Source organism: Rhea pennata, chromosome 5 (assembly GCF_028389875.1).
Source record: "Rhea pennata isolate bPtePen1 chromosome 5, bPtePen1.pri, whole genome shotgun sequence".
Classification (NCBI taxonomy): domain Eukaryota; kingdom Metazoa; phylum Chordata; class Aves; order Rheiformes; family Rheidae; genus Rhea; species Rhea pennata.
Window position 1 is genome coordinate 43,817,191 of NC_084667.1, and position 21,794 is coordinate 43,838,984.

The window sequence follows — 21,794 nt, forward strand, 5'->3', positions numbered from 1 at the left end:
GCTCCTGCTCCATCTTGGAAAGCTGCTGCCTTTTCTTTCTAACTTGAAACAGAAACAGGAAGATCATGAGGATCAGGGATGGGGCTAGTCACTGCAGAGGGAAGAGGACAGGCCTTCTGTTCCAATAAAACTAGACATGACTCATCTGCTCCATTCGGCGCAGGATTGAGGCGGCTTTCATCTGCACCCACAAGAGACAGAGGAATAGATGCATTTGCTAATTTGCTGGGGGCAGGAGGTTCAAGGATGCAGAAGAAGCTGTATTCTTTATGTTGGCCCCGTTGCCTTGGCTGGGACTAGCCTGCAGAGCAGCTGCACTGGGTGGCTCCTACTGCATTGACCTTGAGAGCTGCAGCAGCTAGAAGCAGCCCAGGAGGGCCATGGTATCTGTGTGCTTCTTCTCTCAGTGGCAAGAATCTGGGAGCTTTCCTTTTTCTTTTTCTTCTTGGTCATTCATTATCTCTGCTCTCTCTTCGCAGCCTGAGAAGGAGCTGGTTAGCTGCTGCCAAGTGAAAACCTCCCTGTAAAGGCACAGATTGTTAAACAAAGAACATCGTGGGGGAAGGGACTAGAGCCACTTTTTCACTAAACCTTATTCTCAAGTATTGTCTGTGTGGGAGGCAGAGGGAGGGAGCTGGAAGGGGGGGGACTGAGTAGGCAGGCAGAGGCAGCAACTGAGGCAGAGAGGGAAGAGAGGAATAAATAGATGTAATGAGCTATAAAGAGGAAAGAGCAAAGGTGGAGAAACAGGCCGTTAGAGATAATCTTTCTTTGCGATGGAATGAATGAGGGAAGAGGAGGAGACAAAGGGCTGGGGAGAAAATGCCTCACAACGGTATACACAGGCTTAGTTTTTGAAAGCCAGAAAAGCACCTTCTTTTCAATCTCAAGTGGGCTGCAGAGATACTTAAAATTAAGCACATGCTCGTGCCCTCCAAAGCATGGGACTGAAATGGGGAAGAAGAGCAAAAAGGAAGGAGGAGGAGATGATTTTCCAGGAGATTATGTTCTGCTTGGCAAAACATAAAAGAGTTAAGTGCTTTGCTGCTCAAAGAGGATGCGCTGCTGAGAGCGAGTACGCCGAGTTCCGGGGGCCGGAGCAGTGCAGATACCAGCAAGGAAGCACACTAACCCCAGCAGGCAGCTCTGCTAGCTGTGCTGCAGCCGCTGTGGGCAGGAAGGGTGCCTGAGCTGCTCGGGTGCTGAGTTTGATAGCGTCAGTCCCGTTCAGGGTTTGGTAAGATGCTGGGCAGTTCTGTGACCCAGGTTTTAAGATTATGTGCAGACTTGGCTAGAAGTGCCATAGGGGAAGGAGAGAGAATAAGATATCTTTCTTATTCTCTGGGTTTTCAGAAAGGCGTGAGCGTTTTCTTTAAATCAGCATCCCAGGCATTGCAAGGGGCCATATGTGTTAGCTCAGTACTGTGGTACTTTCCTAGCTGGACAAGCAGACGAGACTGGGCAGCTCACTGGCAGGAGGAAAGCTGAGAGAAGAAATTGATGTCTCAGATAAATACTGACAGCTTTGGAATGAATTTTAAAGAATGTGCCAAACTCCTTTTGGAGCCTGGCTTGGCTAATACAGACAGAAATTCAAAATAAGTGTAGTGAAGTTCAGGATTAGACAAGAATCAGCATCAATGTGCAGGTATTGGAAGTACCTAAAGACCAGTGCAGCAGCAAAGTTGATTTGTAGATAGTTAAGCAAGGACTGTGAGGCAAGCATTCCTGATGGCTAGTTTTACTGATGGAAAACCATGGATGGAAAACCCTTTCATGTGGACACTTAAGAAATGCAAATATTTATTTTAGCTTAGTTTGGTTTCCAAACCTTTTCAAAATCTTTTCTAACCTGCATAAGGGGCTTGCATTGCTTTTAGTGGCACTCACTTAGAAACCAATAAATTCTTGTAAAGAACTGTTTGTATCAGCGCTATGTGGAGCCATGGGACAAGCCTGCATGGTGCAGTGTATGCCATGAGCAACAACACAGCTTTTCTGCTTCAAGGAGCCTGGTATCCAGATCTGTTCAATGAAGGGTGTAGATGAGAGATGATATAGGTAAACTGAGGTACCTTGGGCATCACAGTGTCCCTATATCTCAGCAAACAGGTGAGTGTGCCCACCCCACGATTTGACCCCACCACCTCTGTACATAACCTTAGGCTACACGTAGCCTTCCTGGGGCAACAGAAGTTTAGCACTCAGATCCTAATACTATAACTGGACAAAGACTAGAGAGTGGGTGAGTAGCCCATCGAACTGATATCAAAGTCACTAGACAAATAATTCAATATTTATAGTATGATGAATGTAACTCTCCCTGCTTTAACCTCTAAGCTTGCTTCTGTCTTGAGCCCCACTCATTTCTTTGTGTCCTGTGTCATTGTCACACCAAATGTAAAATGAGGATACATTTCTACCAAATCAGAGCAGCAGTGCCCTGCAAGTGGAGGCACGCAGTCTTAGCACATAAAAATATGGCCTTGAATGTACAGAAGCTTTCTATTAGGCAGAGCATTATGAATGCTCTTCAGAGGCAGTAGAAAAGAAAAGATAGGGCAGATGGTATTTATGGAAGCACTGCAAAATGAGCAGGGAGGGGAGAATATTCTTGTTGGGACTTGGCTAGGGCCATATGTTTATCTATGAAGTCCCAGAACAAAGAGAAAGTGTTAAGTTTGGTGAACCTTTGGGATTCCGTTTGTGAATGGTGCAAGATGCTTAGTTATACGATCCATCCTCAGTGAAGAATGAGAGTGTTGACATTTTGTGTTTCAAATGGGAGGTCTTCAGTTTTTGATTTTCAGTAGCAGGAGAGAACATCATTTCCTCATTTCATTTTTCAGAACACCATTTAATACCACATACTCAGCAATGCAAGTAAGTGTTGCTCAGCAGGAGGAACTTGAAAATAAACTGTATTAAAAATCTAAGAGAAGACTATTTTATTTAAAGCTGGCTATGAAACCCTGGGGGCAGAATATCAGCCTCTTATTTTTCAATGATTTATTTCAAAACTGGACAGCTTGGATCATCTACTGCATTTTGGAGACTTCAGGCTCTGTCTCACCAAATATTATCCAGCTAAAGGCTGGACAATCCATCTGCCCAAAGGCAGGTGTCTAATGTAGGACCAATGAAATGCCTTCTGGAAGTGCCTATTCTGTCTCTATGGTAAAGAAAGAGCTGAGATTACTCTCCTAGGCTAATTGCTTGCTTTTCAGATGGCTGAGTGAGAAGAGACTTGACATCTATAAGAAGGGACCATGGGGTTTCACTAAGATTCCTGTACAGCAGATGTCTTCAGCATGGCTTAAGCATGTCTGCATGTCTGACTGCAGCCAGGGATACCAAAGCTGGCTCATGTACTGGAAGCAGTCCAGCTACTGTTACCTGGAGCTTAGTACATGTTAATTAATTCCACTGAGATGCAAATGGAGATCTCTGGTCAAGGTGTGTTCTGCATGCCCCTCTGACAAAGTGCTTCAATGAGAACTTCATTCTTCAGATGGATTTTTATTTTAATTCAAGAGGAAGAGCTACCTCCTTGCAGATGAATGGTTAAATTCTTGGTGTTGGCTAAGACATCAGCTCTTATATATGGAAAGCAGGATGGGCAGGAGCTGACTTGGCTGGGGTCTGGACTGCTAAGGGCTTTACCTGAACAGTAAAATTTTCTTCTGTTCAGAAGAAGCATGTGATGTACTAGTATCATGGTCACTAAGCCTGATGCAGTGTGAACTATAAGACTTCCACGATTTTGGCACTGGGGTTCCCCTAGTCAGTGCCTGGCAGAGGTGAAGATGGTGGTCATCAGACAAGAAATGGCTTACAAGGGAAAGCAGAAGAAAGGGTAGTTTCTATCCCATATAAAACAGTAAGCTGTTGCCTCATTTTCTTCTGAACCCAAACCCTCTATTTCTGTGAGTAGCTTTCTTGTGCAGCTTTTCTGTCTAGGTGGAAATTACAACATAGAACATTTGTTAGCCTGTTTCCTGGAAGAGGCGGCAACACAGACCATTCTTGCAAGCCTGGGACTTCTCTCTGTCTGTCATTAAAGGAGTGATCTGGACTCTGTGAGCCATTTTGGAGCGAAAATGTATCTATAGACACTGGTTGGCTACCGAAGTTTCTGAGGAGCCTCTTCATTTCCAATTCTAGACATTTAATAAACTCATATTTCACTTGGCAGGCCCCTGGCAGTGCTGGAGGTCAGCAGGCAGGTAATGCAACAGGTCATTCAGATCTGACAGCTGCCTCCTGTTTACTCATTATTTCCAAGTACTAAACTGACATGGTGCTGCAGTGCTGGAGGCCCAACAGCAAGCTGCCCTGTGGCTGCTTCTCTTCCTCTGCGTAGCAGTGGCACTGCAGCCACTGGTGCTCCATCTCCTAGTTTACCCTGCCCAGACCGCTGTCTAGCTGGGTTTGCGCTGTCTAGCTGGGTTTGCTTTGGTGATGTTCTCTGCTGTGCTTTAATAATCCTTTGAAGCCCACTTTGTCCATTTGCTAATGTCTCTGGGTCCACCCATACTGTTCATTGCTTTCATCAGTTCCTTGGCAAAAATGGCTCCAGCTAATCACCTGTGGTACATCTGACAGTGCTCATCATTGCAGCTGAGCCCAGCTAACTACTGTAAGGAGGAGACAGGAGGGAGGCTGCCAGTCCTTGCACAATCACTGTGAGATCCCCTTTACAGTAAATCCACACAGTTGCGCTGGAGTTATTATATCAGTTCGTATCAGCTGAGAATCTGGCCTTTGCTTTATTTTCCAGCAGCTCCACCAAAAACATTGACAGCTATAATCCTTGTAGCTCTAATATCTATGGTAATCATTGAATTAATAGCTGCTTTTTGTATAGCACCCATCTGGATGCAGAATATCAGACAAGATCACACATTTACCACTCCCTAAACTTAACTTGGCATAATGCTGCAAAACAAACAGAGTAGATAGTGAGTTACAGGCAGGGAGAAACTTTCCTGTGGAACAAAACACTTCCTCCTTTACCTAGGAGGAAGGCAGCTGTAGTGAGCAAATGAAAATTAAGCTTTATTTGGTTGGAAAGGAGTATATTTTGTCACTGATGAATGGCGTTGCAGAGATGGCTAGGATGGGTAGGGTACCGCAGGTGCAAACTGACCAGAAAACATGTGGACATTTTGTATTTGCAGAGTCATTTTGGTAACGAAATAACAGGGAAATGAAGCCTCATCTAAATCTACCTGTACTCTGAGCTTACCAGCATCATGGCAGAGGGTGGATATAAAGGAAATGTTAAAGAGGTGACATTGTAGTTCAGTGTATTCCCTGACTTTCAGTCATACTGAGTTGTTTCTGGTGTGAAACCTATCATTGGGTGGAGGGGTTGTGTAGGTGGGAGAGAATTACAGTTAGAGGGATACAGAGACCAAGGCAAGCCAGAATGGGGGAGGTAAGAAGACAGGAAACTGGGAGAGACTGTCTACCTGATGAATGCTGGCACTGCTTTTGCCAAGTATCCTGGTCCAATGAGCAAGCTTGTAGTTTTCATGCATCATGCTTACTGTGAAAATAACACTCAAAAAAAAATTTTAGCCTTATTCTGCGGCTATAAGCGAGCCTTAGTTGGACCTATCAATGAATGTCCTATTATTATGACTAAAAAGAAGTATAAAATCTCTGTAAAACCCTTGTGAACACCTGCCCCAGTATTTGCTTACAATGGCGCAGCTGGTTGCGGACCCATCCTGCTTTCGCTGGTCAGGTGCTCACATGTACTGTTGCTCAAGTTGTGCTCTTTTTCTTTCTTTCCTTCTGCCTTTTTTCTATTATTTTATTACAGTTGTGCTGAAGAGTCCCATTGTAAGAATAGGAGCCACATTTCCCTTCCCAAGGAAGAAAATATGGGGCTGTATTCAAGGCACCTACTATAAGGTTGAAAGAGAAACTCTGAGACCTACTAAGCTAAGCTCAAGAGTGAATAACTGATTTAGACCATCTGCTCTCCAGGTCTGCCAATGCTGGTTCCTGATTCAGTCAGCAGTAAAGGGCCAACACCTTTCAGATGCTATGGCTTGTCTAAGTTATACACACAGTTGGGGTAGCCTGAGATGACAGTCGGTCTGAATTGCTTAGTGTTCTCTCAAGGGCAGGTACTGCAGTAGATGCTTTGAATATGGCTCAGAACTCCTAAAGAAAGAGCCAACAGTTTTCCAGTCTTGTCTTCCCTCCTCCTCTGTTGCCTTTAGGTGGCACAGTACTGGCTTCCCGTCTCCTCTTCACTCACATCTTGTTTCTCTGCTTCTTCTTCCAGGTGCTGTATCATGTCCAAGTAGGACACCAGCAGTGTCAGAATCATCCCAAGGCAACTGCTCCAAGAGGTTGAGTCATCCACCTGAGGTGACTCCTTGGGTTTCTCCAGCAGTGAGGCAAAGGAGAAGAGCTGGCATTGCCCTGAGCATCTGACATCCAGTCACTGCCTACAGCATTTGTAGGGATGGATTCCAAAGGCAACGTCCGAAGTGGAAACAAACCTGATGCCAAGGCTCCCAGCTCCGGAAAGGCAGAAAAGCCCAACCCTGGGCCTGCCACGAATGCAGACAAGAAGGAAACCCCTTCCAAAGAGCAGCCTGCCCCTGCCACTGCCACCTCTACCACCAAGAAGGCAGGTGGTGATGCTGCCGTTGTGAACAACCACAGCAACCTGAAACCCAGTCCTGCTGCCACGGAGACACAAGAAGCCACCAGCCAGTCCCCTGACTCTGACCACAAGGGAAACAGCACTGAGGAGTCACCAGGCAGCATCTTTGACAACATGAAGCCCTTGATCATCGTTGGAGGAGTGGCGGTGGCTGCACTCGCTGTGATTGTGGGAGTGGCATTCCTAGCCCGGAAAAAATGAAGATGGAGACAGGGTGGGGATGAGAAACCCAACCTGGCTGTACAGTTCCTTTTGAGACAAATGCATGCAGAAAATTCTATACATATCTATACATATAAAGCGAGCTAGATAGGTCAACAACCAACACCAACTACAACTCCAAGAGTCTTGTTCAGGACAACTGTACCAGTTTGACTCAGTGTGGGTAAATCCATGCACTCAGCTTGTTCTTTCATGTAATATATCTTGGCTTATACCACTGTGTATAGATTACAGCTTCTCCTGATCAGTGTAAATGGTGGTGTCCCCTCCCCTCCCCTCCCTTCCCCTGCTGTCCTCCTTGGGAGACACCCTCATCTTTCTTGCAGTCCCCTATTCTCAATTCCAAAGTGTTCTCTGTCCCATCCAGAGTCCCTGCTTTGTGTTTTGGTTTCTGTTTGGCTTGTTTTTAAGCTGGGCTGTGGTAAAGAAGATGGAAGGGGAGATGGAGCCTAGTGCTGAGACCCACTTCTCCTGTCACTGTGTGCTAGGCTGGTGCTCATCCAGCACCCACCCAGGGCAGGGGAAGCACTGGACAATCACAGGAGAAGGCAGCTGCTTGCCCAAGTAGCAAAGTGTGATCTCCAATAGATGTCTTGTGTACTTGCTGCTCATCATCCCAATTTAAAATAAAATAAAATAAAATGAATGCTCTAAAGCACCCAGAGAGAATATGAGTTGGCTGTAGCGGGAGGCTGAGACTGCAGCATGGTAGAGCAAAGTATGCACCTCAGGACATCACGTGAAGTCTTTTTTTTCTGTCTGAGCTGCCAGTTGGAGAATGAACAAAGGGGCCAAACTGTGCCCAACAGAGCAGTTACCAGTGCATGGAGATACCTGGCTAAGTCCCATGGCAACTTCAGGCAGACAGAGAGCATCTGCCATCTACTTTGTTTCTTTCGTGTTGGCAGGCCACCTTCAGTATCCCATGGCTTGCTGAGGTTGTGTGGACGCAGCGTTCAGAGATGGAGAAACTTTGTTTTGGATCTAGTATTTCCTAAATTTAGGTTGCGTTTTGCAGGATGCTGTGACCTCAGCCCAAACTCCAAGTCAGCTAGACTTTTTCTGCTCATTTTCAGGGGCTTTGGATCATGCCTTTTATCTGAATGTTTTCCCACTAAAGGCTGTGGCCTCTCTGTACATGAGAAGATAGAGAAAAGAGAGACAAGACTTGGTCTTAGGGGCAGACAGGATCTAGGACACCATGAGAATAGCTGGGACCACATGGGACCTGCTTTACATCACGGAAACACTACTCAAGAGCACTGGAAATCCATCTGTCCTAGAGGGATCTCTTTCCACCCTCCTATGACAGTAGCAGGGATTTGTGATTCTTGCATTCTTTGAAGTGGGAAACAATTTTCCAGCACTCAGGAATAGACAGGTCTCACTGATGAGTATCTCAGATGTAAAGCCAGACCTTGTGAGGAGGAAGAGAAGGCAGGCAGGTGGCAAGAGGGAGAGAGTTTTTAATGCATTGGCTGATGCCCTGCCCACAACACCAAGAACAGTGGGCAGATCTCATTATTCTATGGGTTTCTGTTAGGCTATTTTTAGCTGTTGTGTTACTGCAAAGAAGAGTTTTTAGCTTATGTTCTGTTTTTAAAATAAGATCAGAGCCGAGATGGGGTCAGAACTGCAGAGAATGAGTCCTTGGAGCTCAACAGCAGTCCTAGCTAACAGGCAAGGTGTGGGAGTGAGGCTTAGCAAAGGCTGTGAGGGGGAGTGACATCAGTGCAGATTAGTAAAAGGGTCTAAGTGATATGTGTTAAACTGAGCCTGGATGCATAAATTCAGTTTGTATCAGGAAAAAAAAAAGTGTTTATTCCTTAAGTATTGCCTCTGCAATATCTGGTTCTGTCAAGATTAGTGGATAGGATGGTGGATGTATATGATCTGGTAATATTTCTTTTGGCTCATGTCTTTCTTATTTACCTTCAAATTTGGTTTGCTGGACATATATGACCTCCCAAAACACAAAGACTGTGGTGAGACCTGTTCTCCACTTTTTTTTCCCCCAATACTCCTAAAATATTCCTAAAAGTATGCAGCGTCTGGGAGTATCTGATGCTGTCTTAAGATGAACAGCACACAACTAAAGTTTTAGGTCTATGTCTATCAGTACAGACAAAGGATATGGGTATGTTGGGTTCACACTGGTTTTGGACCAAGTGCTAGCAGCCACAGGTGAAATCCTGGTAGCTTTAAGTGCTTTTTTGCCTCTATTCTGAATGTATCTCCTAACAAACAACATTATAACATTTACAGCCTGGAAAATTTCTCGTTACTGAATTAGAGGACCATGGCTGGGTGTTTCTATAATGACATTTTTGTCTAAAGAACTGATTTTCCCACGTTGTTTTACAGATGCTCAGAGGTTAATTTGGAAGGGGCAGGGCAAACAATAGAAAGGGAGTATGAAAGGTGATGGGAAAGCAGAGTTGTGAAAGAGAGAAACTCAGAAACAGCTCAGAAGCAGTCTCAGCATAGTTCCCTGGCTACAGCTGCGGCAGGGTCTTGCAAGAGGACACAGTGAGGCCGCTACACTCCCTTGCATCTAAACTAAGAGATCTGGGGATGCTGCAGAGCCTCCAGATCCTGACAGTGCTCTGGCCACACTTGCACCTTGAATTGTGTGTGCTGGTTTCCCCACGAGGGAAACTTGGATATACAAGCTAGAAGCAAAATGCAATGCAGTCCAGCCAGGAACCTGGTCTATACAACTGGGAGACCTGTGCCCACTGGGTACAGCGTAAGGTGTACTTGTAGTCAGCTACAAGGGAGCCATTCCTGGGTTCTCCTTCCCTTAGACCTCTGATGTATGAGGCTCCTGGTTATAGGGGAATTTTGGTTATGTTTCTCACAAGGAAGGAAATTTGGCTACCCTTGTTCTGATTCATGTTCTGTCAATGTAGGGTTGGTGATTTTCGGAGAGCGACTTCTGTTTTCAAAAGGGAGTCTTGTCTTCACGAGATGCTTCTAGCTGCCCTGTCTGCTCTCTCCCTCTCAGCCTCTGGTGTATGAGTTTTCTAGCTGTGTGAGGTAACACTACAGATGTAGCATTTAGCTACTCTGCACTGACCAGTATAGACAGATACAGATGAAGGAAAGAGAAGCACTGCTTCACTTGAACTTTTTTTAAGTGTTTTTATATCTTTGCTTTAACCACTGGTAACAGAAGTGGGAAAAACAGTTCTCAGCCAACATGGGCCAAGACCTTAACTATTTCTGTTCACATCTGAACCCCCTCTTAGAGCAATTAGATGCGAGGCCAGTAATATCATCTGAAAATACACCATAGGAATGGTGATGGGCCTGCAGCTCATCATCTGGGAATGTAACCATATGCTAAATCTCCTTAGACAGTGAACATGGTATGTCCTGCCCATAAGGGATCTTTCAGTTACAGTGATTACTTAATATTTTTGTCTGCTGTCCAGAGTCATCACCTGGAACCGAGCTTTTTGGTGGTTTGGAAAACACCTATGTTTATGTGTGTGCGCGTGTATGTGTATATACACAACCCTGCCTTCAAGACTATTCTGTATATGTATGTATGTATGCATACATATAATATATATATTTATACAACTGCAGTCTGGGTAAAGCCACATTCTTTGTAGGAAAAAGCAAAACAGACCTGGAGATGACCCTTCATTTGTCCCCCTGCATTCAAACAAAGTGTCCGTGATGTCTTTTTTGTGCCATTCACCTCGTGCCATGCAGCAACTGAATTCTTTTTTTTTTTTTTTCGATCCTGGTTTCTTATCACTGCAAAGAATGTACGGCTAGTGAACTGCTGAATGTACAATGTCCTCATTGTGCTAGAAGCTCAAAATTACTGTTACCTTTCCCTTGATGTTCACGTGGGCTACTTGCTTTAAAATAAGGCACTTCTTTTAGACTATACTGGACTGTGTTGTAGCGCTTTTCCAAGTGTGGGTCTAGTGTTGATTTGAGTCAGGTAGATCAAGCACAGATGCCACACAAGCTCCTAAGCACGCAGCTGGGACAATGCACTTCAGTCCTAACCTGCAAATGACAGCCGTTTTTAGCAGATACCTCCTGTTCTGCCTTGATGTGCCAGGCTGTGTGGTGGTTTCATTTTGAGAACAAATATTCAGCGAGAAACAGGCTGAGAAGAGCAAATTTCTCTCTCTCTGAATCAAAGTGAGATTGAAGGCTTGAATGATTGAACTCGCTGTGCTAAATAAATAGTTGTCTTTTCTTGTACTGAGCACATGCCGTTATTTGCTTGATGTTATTCTTTGTGTGGTGTTTGTGACATGAAGACCTTTTAGTGATATCTCCATCAGGAGAATGAACTGATGCTTAAAACTGCTAAGGTTCTGCATTTGGGATTTGAAGGGATCTAGATTGCTAGTTTACTCTTTTGATACAGTCTATAAATTAGAAATTTGAAAAATTGATTTAACAGATATTGCAGCTTGTCACTAAAACTATAGGTTCAATTACTATGCCTGATCTCAATCTGTTTTTAAGGAGCTGTAACTTTTAGTCTAATACAAAGATGTTGTTACGGTCTCTTGGGCAACTTATTAGAAGGTTTTTCCAAGCTTCTAACTTTAAGAAAGTTGAAATGGATTATATTTATGCTTCCTCTTTCTCCTGATTTATAGATAAGTCCTCTTACTCTTAACAGTTCTGCAGAAGGATACAAACAAATCTGGAAGTCAAGGGATAATATAACAGCATTTTTAAGATGGTAAGAATGCATCAGGTGCTGATCACCTCTCGGGCTCAAACTTAACAAAGCACTGAACAATTGCTTGCTGTTGAGCACTTTTTAGCTTCATTAGATTCAGTGATAAATGGCAAATGTGTTTGTCTGCTTTAGGGATTGATCCATAAGCTACGGAAAACAAGAGGAATATTTCCTTTGGTTTCCATATACCATGATCAGGCCTTAACATCTTATTGGCACTAGGGATATGATTGCAGGTCACTGTAAAATATAAAGTCATTTCAGTGGCATGCTTTTTTAAACTGGCAAAAATATTTCTTGGTCTTTCTGCTGAGTATATTAATGAAGTCTTCTCTGGATATTAACCGAGGCAGCCATGCTCATAGCCATGCTTATACTTATATTAATATTTGTGTATAAATAACAGTGTAAGTAAAAAAAAAAAAAAAAAAAGATTTGGTGAGAGAAAAAGATTCCTGCCTTTAAAAAATTTCCTTTTCTGGAAATAGCACTGAGGTTTAGAACACTGAACATTTCTGACTGTTCTAACTGGTCAAAAGTAATTCTGAAGACTTAAGAGAAAATTTATCCTTCAAAAAACAAACAAAAAAGGAAGACAAGGAAAAATATATCTAAAAAATGAAATTCCAAGAATTTGAATCAGCTCTACAGCTGATTCAGTGTTTCAGTTCAGTGCTTCTGAGGGTATATGAAAAACAGTGCAAAAAATGCAGAAAAAACCCATGACATCATTGTCTTAACAATTTTGTTAAGGACATTAATTTTTATTATCCACTATCCACTTCTATCCTATCCTATCCACTTCTATTTTTTTCTAAAGCAAAAGCATAAATGACCTGTTCCTGATAAGCCATTAAACTTTGCAAACTGGCTTTTCCAAACGCATTTTTGTTAGCACTGTTCAGTGCTAAAGGCTTTATGAAAAACAAAACCCACGGTTCTGCCTTGGAACCTAGGGATCTCCCTCTGTGAAGGGGTTGGCTCTGACACTAATAATCAAAATTCTGTATCTAAATTAGCAGTTAAGTTCTCAGTTTTGGAGGCCCAGAATTGGGACACTTCCTGATGTTTACACCAGAGGAATTTGGTCCTTTGTTCTTTCACGGAGCAATCCACTGATGTTGAAGAGCTGACCTGGACTGTCTGCACATTTTAGGTCTTAGACTGGCGCTCCTTTGCCAGTGATTCCACTGCAGAGTACAGCAGTCTTCTGGGCTAGGGTGTACAGTACAACTCACTTATTTCAGAAATTATGCTCTGTGGATTACAAAGAAGCCAGAAGAGGACAACGTGAACACTGTCTGCCTAGTATTGTGGATTAAATATTGCTGCTCTGTTTTCAATTCATAATCTATCCCTAAGCACTTGTCCTATAAAGGCTCGTTTTGGCTTCTCATTCTTTTTAAAATCTCTTCTGTTTCTGGATTGGAATTTAATTCTCTCCTTAAGTTCATCTGTTTGAAATATTATTTGATGATATTAATGAGAAGTTGTCTTTTAAGCTGCTTTAAGGGCAAAGAATAACCGTCTTAGCTCTCACGGTGAACACGTGGCAAACATGATGCTACTTAATCTAGGTTCATCAAACTGAATGTAGCTGTACAGAACATTTCTCTCCTTGAGTTAGGTTATGATATCTTATTTCATCAGTACAGATGATGATGACAGGTAGTATTGATGGTACTGCAATTTGGCTGAGAGACATTGGTTTGAAACATGCACTCTGTGCCATTCAGTTTAACTGGGCTGAGACTGTTCCAACGTCATTTTTCTTTTATTGCATCTTCCTGTGATTAGCTCAGATCACATTGCCTTGGTTGACTGGAAGAGGGAAATTTAATCCAGTGCTTTTATCCCTTAAGCAACGGCTTTTACAATTAGAACTTTTTCTTCCTCTATTTTACACAGTCCAGCTGTGCGACCAATTTCCCTTTCTCTGCCAGAATTCCTAGATTGTCTGCCCACACCAGATTCTCAACTGGTACAAGCTCCTTGGCTCCACTGGTTTCTGCAGATTTGTTTGATTCATTGCTTTGCTTGCACTTTACTGCTTCTTCAGCTACTGAACTGTATTTCCTTTCCTTTCTCTATTCTTTTCCAAGGCAATTTTGCACATGCAACCTCTGCACAATCAAGAAGAAACCCTGCCCCTATACAGGGATAGATTTTGGGTAGCCCCATCCAAAAGATATAGCAAACATTCAGCTGCTGAGCACCCAGGAGACTGTAGATACTGAGTAGCATACCAGGTAACACATGTGGTTTTCATCAGCTCAAATTGCTAAGGCTCTTGAGTTAGTATGAAGCAGAGACTCAGAGACTGCAAGATGCTGAGTGATCTCCTCTGCCACAGAAGCTCAGCACCTGAAACCACTGAACTTGAAGCTTGTCCTTGCTTTTCCATGTTAGTGAACCACTGCAAAGACACAAGTTCTGCTCAAGATCAAAGTTCTGCAGGCTGCCTACCAGTTGGGTGTGAGGTGTTCTGGCTAGGCTAATCAAGAGATGCTGATGCATTACTTGCATACACTACATATGGTGGAAGCTAGTGTTTCTTTGGTCCTCCTGTTATTGGAGTAGCAAACATACAGGCACAGAAGTGAGGTTCTCAAACATTTGAGGGCTTACGCTCAGCTGAAGTCAATGACTGGCATTTCTGTGGGCCTTAAAGAATCAGCTTACCTGCATGGAACATACCACAGCAGGCTTTTTTTCCCCATTAGTTGCAGGATTGAGGGCATGGAAGATGCAAGGATTTTTCCATTTGACTAACCTCCTCAAATATTACCATTCAGTAAAGTAATGCAAGACTGCTGGGCCATGAAAATACGTGTCTCATTCAACTAATCTTGCTGATAAATTGATACTCAAAGTATGCAGGTGATATGACAGAGCATAGTCACTGATTTTCCAAATACATGAATTTGGCTCTACTCTGCACTGTTGTTCTACTTGCTACTTTGTAAAGTGTTTTTTCTGTTCAAATGCCTGGATATGCAGCACAGTGGGAATCATACTCTCTGCTGTTTGATGCTATGCTCTTCTGACTAAACAGATCTGGTTTTGATGAAAAAATATAATTTGGATTAAACAGGATTCGGCTGCACAGAAATTTTACATGTTTCTCTGGTTCTCATTTCTTCTTCAGTTGTTCCCACCTTGAAATTTGCAATCATTTCCATTCTCCTTTGGTTTCTCATAATGCAAAGCTCCAGACCAGGATCCCAAGAATAAAAGTTCTTGGCTGTTCCTGTCTGTGCTGATGATGCTATAGTACCAAAATTCTCAGCAGGAAGAGAGGAATATTTAGTTATCTTTGCCACAGTAAAGACCTGCATCATTTCCCTGGTTTTGATATAGGAGCTTCAAGCAGTCAAGTTTCTGGGGCAATTTGATAAGGAGGATGATGTTGTACAAATTTCCCATGTTAAAAACAAAAACAACAAACAAACCATGTGGCTTTATTAACTTTTGAGCAGTCTTTGTTAACCCTGCCACCTTTTCCTGAGCTACTGGTTAGGATTCTTTCAATGAGGATCTTTTAAAGGTACAATCTCAACTCTCCAGTAAAAAATCAACTCTCTTCTTGTGGTAGGTGCAGGTCAGGTAAGGTTGTTCACAAACTTACGGAGAAAGTAAAATTGTAAAAAAGGAACCTGAAGGTACAGGGGATTTTTTTTTCCTGTTGTTTTGCTTTGATTCTGTTACTTTTCCTGGGACTGATCCAAAGCCCTTTGAAAGTCAAATGAAAAGGCTTAGATATTATTAGGGGGTGAATGCCTGATGCCATGTTTGAAGACAGGCATCTTTCCACTGGTATCAGTGGATTTTGAATCAGACCCTTAATGTGTTTTCTAATTAATAGTGTTTCAGAGTAACACCTTGACACCTTTCTTCCTTGTAGAAACAGACCTGTTTGTCACTTACACATATTTACCTGTGTTCAACATACAGGTTTGGTTTTCTATTTTCAAAAACAATATGCTGCTAGACACATTTCCTGGAGGGAAATGGACACCTACCTACACACAAAGCTATACAGTTAATTTATACCTTGTTGAATTTATAATCTTGTCTATGCTGCTATGGACACTTTGTATGGGCTGCAGCTCAAATCCTAAAATAGTCAAGAATTTTTCCTTTCCCATATAGTATTCTATTTACTTTAATTAAAAAAAAAAAGCGTATAAATGCAATAATGCAGGTAGACTAGAAATACTAGATTGAAAATTAAAGTAGTTTAGCTTGTCCCATTGTGACTAACAGTGTTGTATGACACCCAACGCTGTACCCTAACATTTTCCAGGCTTTCTACATAGCTGAATCTAGTATTAGCTTTGAAAACCCATTGTATGAATGGTGGGTGGATGGGTTGGAAACGTGTGCTCTCTACACACTGTATGTTACTCACATCAGAAGCTGTATGGCCACTCCATATGCTGTGAAACTGTAAATGAATCCCAATACACCTGTAACTCTTACCAGGATTGTGAGAAATAAACTATATATAGATATATATATATATATATATATATACACACATAGATATATTGTATAATTCCTCAAGTGAGCATCTTTGTGTATTTGGATGTATAAGTGAAAATGGCTATTCTTCCTCTCACTCCTTAGTCATGAAAATGTTTCCTGCAGGCTGAATATTATGTTAGTATTAGAGATCCCAGTAAGAACTGTAGCGAAAAGCAGTCCCTGCCCCAAATAAATTCCAACCTACTGAAGTAAAGCAGACCGAGGATGATGATTATTATTCCCACAGAGGAACTAAAGTGTAGAGCAATTAAATGATTCATCCAGAGTCACACAGGAAACTCTTTTCAATTCCCATGACCGCTCATTTTACAGGCAAATCTCCAGGCTTTGCTGTATGGTTGTTTGTTGTATAAAATGTTGACCCCTCACCCATCAAATTAGGGTGCTTTCTGATTTATTTGCTTTCATTTTTAACTGGCCCAGGAATGTCCATCCTCACAAGGAGCAAGAAGTCCCTTGAGTATCTGACTGATCACTCTAGGATTCTCTGCTCATCAGTAAGAGCCAGAGGATTCCTTTCTGGTCAGCCAGAAGGGAGAAGGGTTTCAGCAGCACATATCACAGTAAACAAGTTGCTGTTACAACGTACCAGCTGTGAATGGGGTCTCTGCAAAGCCTGCAGGCTTCTGGAAATTAATTTCCTAGGAATTGGGAAGACAAATATTGGAAATTCCTTGGAGAGTCAGGAAAAAGGGGAAACTTTCAGTTGCAAAGGCCTTAAATATGTGAGATTTTTGCTGCACTCAGCTAAGGACTCAAGTTTTAGATTGTCTTAATATTCATGGAAGCAGAGAAGTAGATTCTTCTTGTCTGAGTCTGATTCCTGAATCTGAGAAGCTGGTATAGGTGGATGACTGGTCCTCTTCACTGCCTCCAGTTAGGATCCATGAAACTGTGCATATATGTGACTGATGAGCAGTAGATGAGCCATGCAGGAGGAGATGGAAATCTCTCTTGCCTTACGTGGGTGAGGAGAGAATACTGTCTCAAATGAACTGAGACCCTTCTTCAGTTACGAGGCTGGGACAAACTCACCCCTTTCCAATGACAGATTGACCTGTCTCCTCTTAACAGAAGATGATATGCAGAGGTGACTGGAAAGGCAGCAGGGACGGTGCAGCAAGAAGTGATGCTCTGATCTGGAAGGCTTCTCCACGGTTTGAAATTAGTGGAGGTACCAGCCCAAAACATCCTCTTCAGTCTGGGATGAAACAGTTCTGCTTGCTCTCCAGAGAGCAGGAAGAATGGCCTGGGGAATCTTCCCATTGTTTCTTCTTTAAACAAAAATGCTTTCTCACTGCCAAGGAAGGCAGCAACAGTATTGGCAAATATACAACGAGTGAAAAAAAAATATTGAAAAAGCTCTTTCTTGGTCCCAAATGTCCCTATAATTAGGTACAATCCTGTAATAGCTTATTTGCCAATATGAAAAGCATGTCCATACACAGTGTATTAATAATACATAAAATTGTATAATTTGAAGTTGCATATGGTAGAGCTGCTTCTAGAGAAGGCCTGTCAGTTTTCTCTGTCTGGAATGATTCACTTTTGGCTAAAGAGGTGGGCAAATTCATCTGAGGCAGAGAAGTCCTCCTTTCAACAGTTGATTTTGTCAAGGAGGTGCTGAGAACCCATTTGTAACCATGTTAGGGGCTCTCAGCCCCTGCTGTCAGTAACTAAAGTAGTGGCCTTATAACATATGTGAAACTTTCCAAATGTTCACAGCAACCAGAATTTAAAAAATTTGATTTATGCCAATGAACACATCTGTAGTATGTTGCTCCCTGGGACTGCTGACCAACTTCTAGCAAAGGCTGGAAAAGCACCTCTTTCTAGAGCAAATGGCTCTCATCCACTGTATATATTACAGACCATTTTGAAAAAGTCTCCATTTCAGCAGGGCCTCCCAGCAGCAGAAATTCACATACAGGTGAACTAAGCAATGAAGGTGAGAAACTGGTTTGCTTCAGCAGTTGTCTAGAAAATAATGCTCTTCCATTTCACAAAAGGTTAGATCTCAGTCTCCTGCTCCAGTTTTTCTCTGGCAATGAAAAAAAACATGTTAGCAGTTACTAAGTTGGCTATCTAAGGAGCTTTCCCAGCAGGAAGACTTTCTAAGTCAGTGTCAGGCTGGAAAAGCAGGTTCTGTATTGCCTCATTTCTAGACCCTAAAATAGCTGCAAGGGGAATGACTGGTCACATCCTAGGTGCTGTAATGCGTATTATCACCTGCGCATCTTAAAGTCTACCTATTATTAAGCTGTGTTTTTAAAGCAGTCTGGCACCAGGTAATCTAAGGAAACTGGGTACAAGTGCTTTAGAATCACATTCATGTCCCCACTGCCTGAGATCCTGGGTTTGGAAAGATCAATGCTTAGCATCCAGCCTAGCTCCTTTCTTATGAAGAGTTACAGATTGTAGTGCAAGTCCCAAACGTTTTTCCAAACTTTTGTTTAAGGTCTTGTGTGCTGGGCAATTTCATTTTACTTTAGAAGCAGGGTGGGTTTTCTGAATGGCACAAGTCTTTGCTAAAAAATTTCACAGACTTTTTGAGGTGAGTGTGCAGACCCATATGAGACAAACTGTTTAGAAAACTAAAGCTATCACAGAATCACAGAATCGGTAAGGTTGGAAGGGACCTCTGAAGATTATCTAGTCCAATCTCTCTGCTCAAGCAGGGTCACCTAGAGCGTGTTAGAGAGGTTCTCCTTTCCTAAGGATAATGGCTATATTTGCTAAGGGTAATGGCTATATTTGCAAGTGGAATAAACTCTGCAGCCTTACAAAGGTAGAAAACAGAGATCCAATGGTATCTAATTTAAACACTCAATTAATGCAGGACATCAGATCATTTTTCTCTCCCATGTCATTTGTGCTTGATTTTCCACAGTCCTACCTGCAGACTTGAGTTACAGGCAAAAAAAAAAAAAAAAGGTCTATATGACATCTCATTCTGCTACCAGAATGTGGTAAAATTTGAAGACAGTGGTAGTTTTCCTTATGGAGACACTCAGCATTTGAATAGCATAGGCACTGGCCACTTGAACCAGAAGTATACTGAAATACAAATTTCCAGGCTGGGTTGAGCAGAAACTGAGTAAAAATAAAGCCCCAATGGAAATCATATTTGCTGCTGAGCTGCTGTCCTCTGCGTAATCTTTCAGGCAGGTTTTCCAATGGTATTTCTCTTAAAAGACAGGTGATGGGCAGAAAATTCAGCTGCAAACTTAGCTCATGCTACTTCACTCTTCTCCCTCAACTAACTCTCTCCAGCACATTGTGGTGGCACGGGCTCTGACTGTTCATATCTATGACTGAAACCTTAATGACTTTGCTGAACAGAGGACATCCTTTGCAAGCTGGTACACTGTATGAATGGAAAAAGGTAGATGAAAGATGGAATAGGTTAAGGACTATCCAAAACAGAGCTCAAGAGCACTTAAATAGTGCTAGCTTTGCTCTCTGTTCTCACCATAACTGCGTCAATGTCTCTGTGTCTTATCTCTGTTGCAATTGCTGGTGGGGGTGGAGGGGGGGAAGCAACGTAGGGGAAAGGTTGGTTCAAAGAAATCATGTCCTGTCTTCTGTTTTCAGAGCTTTCGTCTCTTTTTCACAGTTCCTAAAGAGGAGTGAGTGACAAACAAACAAGGATACCGCTGCCATCCTTTGTTTAAAAATCTGTTGCTACCAGGCACCAGTAATGTGAAGTGAAGCTGAATCTGGTGGACTTGGAGACCCAGGGGAACCAAGGGGTTTCTCCCATCCCAGTGATAGATGAGGAGTGCTGCAGTTTCCATTTGCAGGTCCAGCTAGTACTGAAGCTGAGTGTGTACTCTAAATAGGTATACACGCAAGCGCAGAGCCGAAACAACCAGACTGCAGGGCATTTACCAGTGCCCACAGAAACAGAGCATCCGCATAAATATGAACAACACAGTCTGACCCCATTCCCCCTCTCCAGCCGAGCAGGATTGAGGTTCACTAATGAATCCTGCATACACCCTCACTCTCTTGATTCATAAACACACCCACACTCATGCACTACTCAGTTATTATCACTGGCTTTCAGTCTGTGTAATATTCCTGTCCAGATCCTGGGCCCGTTACCTAGTCATCTGCTCAGACTTGAGCAGATGGGTTTTTCCAGTTGTGATGGTTCTCCTGCTCACCAGCTAGTCCAGGTGATGATCAAGCACAGAACCAGCTAAGTGTACTAACCAGTAGCTTGCTTACACTCAATTTGCCCCTTTTAAACTCCTTTTTTCTCCATTTTTCCATGTTTGTTTTTCCTCTGTCCACCTTGATCCCTCCCTTTCTCCATCCCTGTCTCCTCCTAAAATAGGAACAGGTACTTTTAACTCTGCAGCTTTCTTATCCAGTGTCCAGTGTGCCAGACAGAGAAAACAACTATCAAACACACAGCATACTATAATTCTTGATTCTTACTCTTTCTTACTTTTTTCCTGAGGAATGATCTAGGCTTTCGTTATAGCTGTAAAAGTGGTTTTAACAGCTCTCTTGGGCAATACATTCTACAGAGCAGAAAGCCTGCTTAAAAAGAGGAGACTGACTATGCAAAGACTTTCTTAAGATGAACTATTTTGTAACGGAAAAAACACTTATTTTTTAACTACAGTAATGTCCTTTTACTAGTATGACTTTGTCAGTTAATCCATGCCCACTTAATGATTAGAAGAGATGAAGCTCATTATGCACTAAAGACAGATGCATAAATCAGTATCCTTATCATCCCATCCATGTCAGCAGTACTATATCTCTCACAGGGAGTTCAATTACTTTATCAGATGTGAGAGTTGTAACTATTAGTGCATGCTGTAGGCCACTATGCAACTGCTTTAGGAAGACTGGATAGCCTTCTGGAGACAGAGAGGGGGAAAAAAAGGACAAAATCAATCTTTCCCTTAATTGATGATAGGCTTCATTGGGCAGTTAGGCTGATCTCTGTGTAATTCCAACCTCCCCAAGGCACGCAAAAATTAATTAGCTACACTTTCAATATCACTTGGTGAGTCAATCCTGTATTCTTAATGAGGTGCTTGCTTCTTTTGAATGACCCAGATGCCAGTCAACTCTGGCTGAGACCTGCATGGAGACATTAGCGCAGGGCTGGGAAGGAATCAGTGATCCTGCAGATAGTCTGAGTGCCATCCTCTCTGTCTTCATACCTTCTGGCTAGTGCGTAGGATGGGAAAAACAAGTTTGCATCTTTGGAGAAAGAGTAAGTTTTTGCTCAGCTCTAGTTTTGTGGCAGGACTGAACTTCAGAATTAATTGCCCAGTAGAAACCCGAAAGAAAAACTACTTAAGCAAGTTTCCTTCTTCTAGCTGAATTGCTTTAATTAAGTATTCTAAAATTATCAATTGCAAAAATAGAAAATGCATTGCTCGAAATGGAATTTAAGTGTTGGTATCTAGTAGTATATGTGTTTTGAGAGAAATAGAAATATGGCCTATCTTTGCATTCTAGTGCATTTTAACCAGTGTTTACGTGCGTGCGTGTTTGTGGCAGGAAGGGAAGGTTTCAACACATGGTTGTGAAATTTAGGTACTGTATAAATGCTTCAGGAAAATACTTTTTATTATTACACCTCAT

At 42.5% G+C, this 21,794-nt stretch overlaps 1 protein-coding gene across 1 annotated transcript; it reads left to right on the top strand.

Moving 5' to 3' along the window:
• Positions 1-6,484: 6,484 nt before the first annotated feature.
• Positions 6,485-6,889, top strand: CEND1 (cell cycle exit and neuronal differentiation 1). The gene has a single exon (XM_062577665.1). The coding sequence runs from the start codon at positions 6,485-6,487 to the stop codon at positions 6,887-6,889; it is 405 nt and encodes a 134-aa protein (XP_062433649.1).
• The last annotated feature ends 14,905 nt before the right edge of the window (positions 6,890-21,794 follow it).